The sequence below is a fragment of the Coccinella septempunctata genome, chromosome X (genome assembly GCF_907165205.1).
Source record: "Coccinella septempunctata chromosome X, icCocSept1.1, whole genome shotgun sequence".
Taxonomy (NCBI): Eukaryota; Metazoa; Arthropoda; class Insecta; order Coleoptera; family Coccinellidae; genus Coccinella; species Coccinella septempunctata.
The window spans coordinates 13,370,893-13,380,086 of NC_058198.1; the positions used below are offsets into that span (position 1 = coordinate 13,370,893).

The 9,194-nt window shown below is 35.7% G+C and overlaps 1 protein-coding gene across 2 annotated transcripts in view; it reads right to left on the bottom strand.

Annotated features, from left to right (window-relative positions):
- Positions 1–6,192, bottom strand: part of LOC123321548 (neurotrimin-like) — a 652,977-nt gene extending 646,785 nt beyond the window's left edge. For both annotated transcript variants that reach the window (XM_044909213.1, XM_044909212.1), the window contains exon 1: positions 6,040–6,192. In XM_044909213.1, the coding sequence (XP_044765148.1) occupies positions 6,040–6,121 (82 nt within the window). In that variant the 5' untranslated portion in view covers positions 6,122–6,192. The remainder of the gene's footprint in view (positions 1–6,039) is intronic.
- Positions 6,193–9,194: the final 3,002 nt, after the last annotated feature.

The window sequence follows — 9,194 nt, forward strand, 5'->3', positions numbered from 1 at the left end:
ATCTCGACCTAGGCTCCACCCTGGAAAGTCTGCTCGAGTACTCATGTACACTCATTGGTATGATCTACTCTTTAAAACTTGTACTCTCATTGATACTTTTCCGTATTCATTCATCGAACTCAACATACATGTTAGTTTTCTCAGCCTACAGCCTATCTCAAAAATCAACGATTAGTGATTTTTTTTATAACTCAGTACTCTCTTGTCCTTCTCTTAATTTATCAATTGTTTCTTCTGTTTTTCTGATGAACGTTCTAATCGTGCTTACTTGTAAGCAGTTCGTCTCTGTGAATGTTGAATTCAATAATAAATTTTTGCACTCTTCAAGACCAACTCAATGTATATGAATTATACCATGTTCTTCTCAAATTAATTATGATTATTCTTTTCATTTAATTGATTATTTTGAGCTTCTCATTTAATTAGAATTTATTGCCCTTTTCATATTATTTTTATATTATTTTTAATATTCTAGTGCCTCTCAAATTCATTAATTTTGTGCTTCTCATTTAACTTGTGCGACTCTTGTTCTGCTCATGTTTACATTATACTTATTGATCATCTCATGTTTAATGTATCGATTTCTCGTTGATGATCAGACTTAGACATTTCAGTTTCACCTCTTGCCTATTTCACTGTACTCTCGTGTCTTCTCCTTAAAATTCAGTATTCTAACCTTCGCGTTTTCTGATGGAATAACGAGGCTCTCGCAATCAATTTTCAATTGATTACTCTATCACTGTGTAACCGTTGTGTTGATATTGAATTTATTGAACTCCTCAACGTCTAAGTCTGACATCAAGTGACTTCTCATTTGAACTGCTCTGGACCATCTCTTGTTTTTAGTTGAATAATGTCTCTCTGAGTCTATAAATGTTGTTAATATTAGCTTACCTTTACTGTATTAGCTTCATGCAGGTGACATTCATTTTATGATTGTGAACGATATTCAATAAATGTTTTTATACCATCTCCAACTCAATTATCTTTTCATACAGTCCACTACTCTTTAATTACAAAATCATAACACCCTCGATTTTGAACAGATATCATATTTTGATATTCCTTAAAATATCATCATATTGATTATTCACTTCAAGATTTTGCTCAACCAATAAGGTACAAAATCCAGTGACCCACATACGTGAAACACACATAAATTTTTAAGACACATGCAGGGTTATTCAAAACTAAAATAAAATCTAGAAACAATTGATAGTGCAACTAATTATATGGCCATTAAGCTAAAACACGCCGTATGATATTGCTAGTTTCGGAATGTGGAAAACACAAAAATTGATAATAATGATAATTTTGACAGTAGATATAAGACAAATCAGTTGTAGAGGTTTTTTGTTGAGAAATAAGAATATATAACTCCTTTCAGTGTAGATTATAGAAGGCACTAGATCTCAAAGCAGGGACCTATCCTGTTTGAAAATGTATTTTTGCTCAGTAACCTTAACCCTTTTTCGGAGATTTTCGTTCAACATAATTGAAATGCAATTTATGCATCTTCAAATACTAAGTTGGCCGACATAGATTTTGGTTTTCCTGTAGCGAGCAAGCTATATATATCTCCGTTTTCAATATCACAATACCAAACTTTATTCACACCCCGTGTAATAGTTATACAATCACGTCTAGTGATTGATAGAACATTGGTATTCTTTGGTCCGAAAGTCCCACTGAAACTCATTTGCGATGCTTCAAAAGTAGGATTAGGATCAGTCCTATTACATGTGTACCCGGATGGAACTGAAAGACCAATAAGTTTCGCATCTAGAACCCTCACAAAAGCTGAATACAACTATTCGGTTATTGACAAGGAGGTACTTGCAATATACTGGGGGTTAGGAAACATTACCAGTATTCAGCTGGTAATTTTTTCATTCTCTATACGGATCACAAGCCATTGTTAGCTCTGCTAGGAGAAAATAAAGGGATTCCCCAGATGGCTGCTGAGAGATTGCAGAGATGGGCATATTTTTTAAGTGGGTTTAATTATTATTTTGAACATATTAAAGGTTCAACAAATGGAGGAGCTGATGAAAAACAGGGAAGAGGACGCTGACTATTTCAATTTTCTGGTGGAAGGTCATATTCCTGTGAATAGTGTGAATGGAGAACAAATAAGAAAAGAAACTCGTACCGATGAGGTTTTAAGTAAGGTACTGTTGCATGTTAGGGACGGGTGGCCTGATGAGGTTTCAGACTACCTTATACCTTTTAAGCGCAGGAGATGTGAACTCAGAATTGAAAATGGAAGGGTGATGTGGGGTTTTCGCGTAATTATACCAAAGAAATTCAGAAAACAACTTCTCATGGAGATTCACGGTGCACACAATGGTATGGTCAAAATGAAGACGTTGGCTAGACAATACTTCTAGTGGCCGAATTTGGATAAAGAAATTGAAAGTTTTGATAAAGATTGCAAACCCTGTATGACTTTCTCAAAAAATCCGGCTAATAGTATACTAAAAAAATTTTGTGATGGTCGGCATGTATTTGATAGGACACATTTGGATTTTTTGGGTCCAGTTAGGGGAAAAAACTTTTTAATTATAACGGACGGCACCTCAAAATGGCCGGAGGTGTACGAAATGTCAAAAACAGATTCAACAAGCACGGTAGATAAGTTGAGGGACTGTTTTGCACGCTATGGTCTACCAAATGTCATTATGTCAGATAATGGTCCACAGCTGTTGAGTGCAGAATTTGAAGATTTCTGTAGAGGTAATGGTATAAAACATATGACATCTCCACCTTATCGTCCATCTATAAATGGCGCAGCAGAAAATAGCGTGAAAACATTCAAAAGTTCACTCAGCAAGCAAATCATCGAAGCTAATAATAATGTAAATCTTTCAAAATTGATAAATAACTTTTTATTTTCATATAGAAACACTCCTCATTGGGTGACAGGAGAATTACCTTAAAAATTAATATTTTCTAGAAAAGTCTAAACAAGACTAGATTTTCTGAGTGATTCCATTATAGAGAAAGTTCGTCAAAAGCAAATAGAATACCATCGAGGTACCAAACAGATAGTTTTTGAAATAGGAGAAACAGTTTATGCCAAAGATTATAGAAATTTATGTAAGCCCAAATGGACTCGAGCAGTCATAATAGTTAAATTAGAAACTTCAACATATTTGTGTAAACCTGTGGGCGAAGATATCCACTGGAAGAGACATATTGACCAATTAATTAAGTTGCTTCAGACTTAGATACAAACTTCGAGAGAAGTTCAGAAAATTCAAGTCCCAAGTGTTGAAATGGATATTGATATACCTCCAATAGAAAGTTGGACATCAGATAAATCAAATGTTTGTTCTAGATAGAATGTATAAAATGTAAAAATTGATAATTCTTCAGATGTAAATGAGAACCCAACTCTAGAAATTAGGATATCATGCAGAGAAGTGAAACCTGTTGTTCGGTTGAACTTATAATTTTATAGTAGTTTCAACCAGGCAAGGAGGAATGTAATGTAATATATTATATGAAAAACAGATCTATGCATATATGTATTGCGTTTTGACTCTATGCCTGCGTGCATAATCTGAGATCCAAGTTACTTGGAAAACTCTCTATTGTCATATAAAAAAAGTAATGTCACAGTTGTAAGAGTTTCTTTATTGTGGTAATAATTAATCGAGGGGTGACCGGTCGTGAATTATGGTGTACAGATTGTAGGAATTGTTTTGAATTGCCATGAATTGTCATGAATTGAATTGAATTGCCAGGAATTGTCATGAATTGTCGTGAATTGCCAGGAATTGTTGAGAATAATCGTGAATTGTCAGGAACTGTTGTGAATTGTCATGAATTTTCGCGAATTGTTTGGAATTGTTATGAATTGCAAAGCATTTTTTCAAATTAGTATGCATCCGCTGACATGTAATTTTTAGTTGTACAACTTTCTCGTCTTAGAAATGAGTAGCATCTATTCATTTATATGGGCATACCTAGTATACAGGGTCATTCTTTCTTAATCCCACCCAAAATCATACGAAAAACTGCAGAAGATATTTTCAAGCAATTCATTTTCAGTGGGTTATCCGAGATGTCGTTGAAAACTGGAATATGTGAAATATACAGGGCGTTCCCGAATTCATGCGACAAAATTCAGGAGGTGATGGCTCGTATAAAATTAAGATGGGTCATTCCTGTGACAATATTTCCTCAGCCCAGCCCTTCGCGAAATATCACTCCTAAAAGGTGTTGACTAAAATTCAGCTTTTATTTTTTTTCTGAATTTCAAGTAAAGCTAGAAACTTGGAATTCTGCTATTTTCGTGAATTCGCTTATGACTAACCACGGGTATTTTTTCAATATTTCTGTTACATTATGCGGGTGTGAAATTAGCAACCCTACTTAATTTCATATCAAAACTTTTTTCCCAAAAACAATAGCTGAATAGAAAAACCATATTTTGAAATTTTTCCAATAAATTGAGTGGAGTGCCCCGTGGTGTATTTTTTCAGCATTCAATAATCGTCTGCATGCCGTTAACTTCTTTATTTATTATGACTCACAGTCATCAATTCCACTTCTTAATTTGAATTTCGTCTTATGATTTTTACTTCTGAAAACCATAAAAAATGTCACATCAACTATATGCCTGTAATTCATCATTTTCGAGATCATTTTCGAAATATTCAACCAATAATAGGTATATCTAGTAGTAGCTTTCATTTCTAATTATTTATCTAATTTTCAAATAATTGAATAATGAATAATAGTAAAAGTCCTTAATTCTCATCTACACATTTCATTTTTTTTTCACTGTTTACTAAAGTAAAATCAAAATTTCTGGTTCCACGGCCACCACGTCAACCCGATCTAACGCTCTTAGATTACCATGTTTGGGGAAGGATAAAAAATATGCATACAACTAATGGACATGCATCCAGTATATGGTTCGTGCATACTACTTATTTCTGCGACTAGAAAATTGCAGAACTAAAGCTTTCGTGTCAACGTATGGCCTAATAATACAAAAAATCTTTGGAATTCATAACAATTTCACAAAACTCATAAGAATTTTCAAACAATTCGTGAATTGTTGGACAATTTGTAGCAATCCACAAAATTTCCTGACAATTAACGACAATTAACAGCATTTCCTGTCAATTCACGACCATTCTCAACAATTCCTGGCAGTTCACTTCTTCAGTTTCATATTGTTGAAATCGATTGCAAACATGTCAATGTTGTTTCATTATATATTCGTCAATCAAGCGTTGATTCCCCGATCTAGCTTCATGAAACCGGACCTTAGTCTGAATAAGTATAGTATGATGTGAAAAAACTTCGATACTGCATATTTGAGACTTACTCTGAAATATAAATTGCCATGAATTTTCTTGAATTGTGTGAATTGTTGGAATTGTTTCATATGGTATCATAGGAATTACGTGAATTGTCTGAATTGTGGTTTACAACATTTTCATGGTTCACCCCTCGTAATAAATGATGTTTCAATAAGTGAATGGTGTTTGAATAAGTAAATACCGGTGTAAATACACTACAACTTTGATCTATCATTCGAAATGAAGGAAATACCTATATCAGTTCAGAACTGTTATGGTTGTTCCGCTGATAATCTCTGTCAATGGCCTTGTTGAAGAGCACTTATGAGAGAATAAATAAATTCTGCAGCTGGAAAACTCTCTTGTCATATTTGGCACTACGCGGATAGCTCGACGCTTTTTGTATGGCACTTGATCGTACCTTTGCTCACCAGACCGGTTTAACTTCGTAGCCAACCCGTAATGGTTATATTAAAAAAAAATAAATGAAACTTTTTTAGAGACATACATAAATATGTACCACCGGATATTTCTATTCACATCGAAAACAATTGCAAAACAGTGATTCATTTGAATCACTCTAAATATTTTTTGGGAAATTCAACTGCCCCCATTAGTCGAATCGTTGAAGGGTTACCGAAATATTCGAAGAGTTCTCACCACGCCAAGTTAAATTCTGCAGTTGAGAACTTTTGACATGGGGAACTAAAGAGAAACTCACCATTTGATGAAGGTATTCCACTACTCAGAAGACAGGAACAAAATTCTGATAGAACGATGAGTAGAATTTCGAAAAACTTCATTTCCACATCAACACTTATCACTAGGCTACGCAAGAAAGCGCGCGACAACTTTTCGCCGATGTTTCAACCGTTCACCCTCGAAAGCGAAAATGTACTGACGGATCCGAGCCGGAAGGAAAATCTGTTGAAATCATGCGCATCTATAAAGCGATACAGGCTTTCCACCAATGGAAGGTTTGAACGATTTACAGAACCAATGACAGTAACGAATGGATAAAGGGGAGGTCTCTACATTCAGCGGACTATTATCAGATTCGATTATCTAATTCACTTCAAATTTTTCAAGAAAAACACTGAGAGGTGGCGAGAAATCTCGTCGGAACTTTTTATTGAGGTTGAATTTTATAGTGTACGTTTTGATGGTATTTTGAAGAAAATTCAACTGTGAGCTGGCCCATATTTGTGACCCATGGTCCCACCAAACCTGAGTAACAGCTACGCGATAGCGACATGATTTTTGACATAACACTACCAGGCAATATAGAGCTGTCCCCCCGAAGCAATGTGTTTGAAACATTCGGCCGTTTTGGTAGTACGAGGGCTGATGCAGCTTGTATGTGATCAGGGTGAAGATTTTTCAAATGCTTCCAAAGTTCTTGATAAAAACATTTTCATCATCACTTGTGGTTTTGGTGTTCAGCAGGCAATTGAATTGCTTGAGAAATATCACAGGCAGGTGCATTCTCTCCGAAAAAATTCCTAGTGATTCCTTCGATAACCTTCTAATTACATAAATGTAGGTTTTTATGAATGTCTAGGGTCTAATCATATTCTTCTGAGCGGTTTGAACATTTTAATCAGGAACACAACTTGATACAACCTTTTCGCCTCAATATTTAATCCGTCGTAACTGCTTTTAATTTCCAGATGACGGTCGCGTTTCGACTAATGTTATTTTCCAACCCTTTCAAACAATTTTTCGACGAACTTAATTTTAACGTATAGAGCGGCTCAGGCGGGCACAAGAGATGGATGAATATATTTATACACCGCGCAAAAAAATTAACGCACATTATGGAAATCTCAAATTTATTCTACAACTGAAGGTGTTCTCAATGATAATTATGTTTATTAGAATTATGCATGCATATGTTATCCACTTTCAACGGTTTTCTTCAATACAGATGTTTCTTCCCAGCAGGAATAAAAAAAGATGATATTATCAGATTTTGAATGTATTGGCTTCATTCTAAAATAAGTTGTTCTCGAACAATTCTAGTGACCAATAGTTATTCTTTCGTTTGATTTTCTACACTCTATCGCTATGCAACGCGAAACACGCAATTTGACACAAGCGGAATGTGTCCAAGCGGTAGTTTTGCGAGAAGAAGGGTGGATATACACAAGAATTGCAGAAAGGTTTGGAGTTTCCCATACAAGTGTGTACAGAATATTGCAGCGATTCAGGGAGACAGGTATGAATGTCCGAAGACCAGGACAGGGTAGACCACGGGTAACAACTGCCATTCAAGAACGTTACTTGATAGTTTCTTCGTTGAGACAACGGTTTGCAATTGCTCGCCTCCTTCAAATTCAGCTTGAGCAAACTCATGAGGTGCAAATTAGCACTCAGACAATAAGAAATCGCCTCAGAGAATATGATTTAAGGCCTCGTGTCGCGGCAAGAGGCCTTACCCCAGCCCATCGAAGAGCGCGTTTGGATTTTGCGAGAGAGCATATCCATTGGAAAGAGGCCGATTTGGAAAGAGTTCTCTTCACAGATGAGTCTAGATTCTGCCTCTACCATTGTAATCGACGTTCCCTTGTATACAGACGTCTACACGAAAGATATACTCAGTGCAATTTCCTGAATACTACTGGTTTCGGGGGAGGATCGATTATGATATGGGGTGGAATATCTTTGACTGCTCGCACAGACTTAGTGGTCGTTGATTATGGAGCTATGAATGCTGATAAGTATATAAGGAACATTCTTGAAGAGCATGTAGTGCCATTTGCCCAATTCATTGGTGAAAATTTCATTTTTATGGACGATAATGCCAGAACCCATCGTGCGCGCATCGTTCAGGGGGACCTTGAAGAGATTGAAGTCTCTCGAATGGAATGGCCAGCAAGAAGTCCAGATCTCAATCCGATTGAGCAGGTTTGGGTTCAGAAAATCATCCAGCTACTCTTAATGACTTAGGAATCCAACTCGGAGGAATCTGGGAAGGATTAGATCAGAACATTTTGAAATCACTCATTTTGAGTATGAATCGTCGTTGCCGAGCTGTAATTAACGCAAGGGGTGGAAATACCAAGTATTAAATCACTTATCAGCATTTCAGTATTTTGAAAATTGTTCATTTCTCTTCTTTCACATAATATTCGGTGAAATCCTGAATTTTTCTTCCATTTAATGTGTTTTGTTTCGTTCAAAACCTTCCCGAGAGAACATAAAAAATAAGTTATAAAGTCAATGTAGAGTTAACTTTCATTAAAATTGAGATTTTCAGAATGTGCGTGAATTTTTTGCGCAGACCTCAAGAGACAGGATATCGGAACACCAGAGAGATACCCTCAACATACTTAATCCTTTGAAGAGCAAGAAAGAAAATAACACCGCGCTGGCTGAGCATGTTTCAAATAATCTTCACTCCTTTGACTTGAACATCCAGTCTGTTGAAATATTGGGACATCAGAAAATTTTGAGAAAACGCTTACTGCATGAAATGATTTCCATCAAACAAGATGAAAAATCAATTAATAAGAGAACCGATATAGAAAACTTATAGCGTTTTCTATTGGTAAAACTAGTGCTGCACTGGATCACAGAACATTAAATGTGAATTAGGATATCTTGAAGTTATTGCACTGTTTTTATAATATGCTCTCAATACGCACCAGTTTTACAAATGAAATTTGCTATTATAGCGAATTGCGGTGGTAAAACTAGCTTCAGATGCATTGGAATGATTGTAGTGACATCGAAATATGCACTCGCACTGCACTAGTTTTACCAATAGAAAACGCTATTAAACACCGCCTATTATTAACTTATTAATAAGATCAGGGATAAAACTTGCTAATCGAAACTCCTAATGAGAAATCAATCATATATGCATTCGCCACA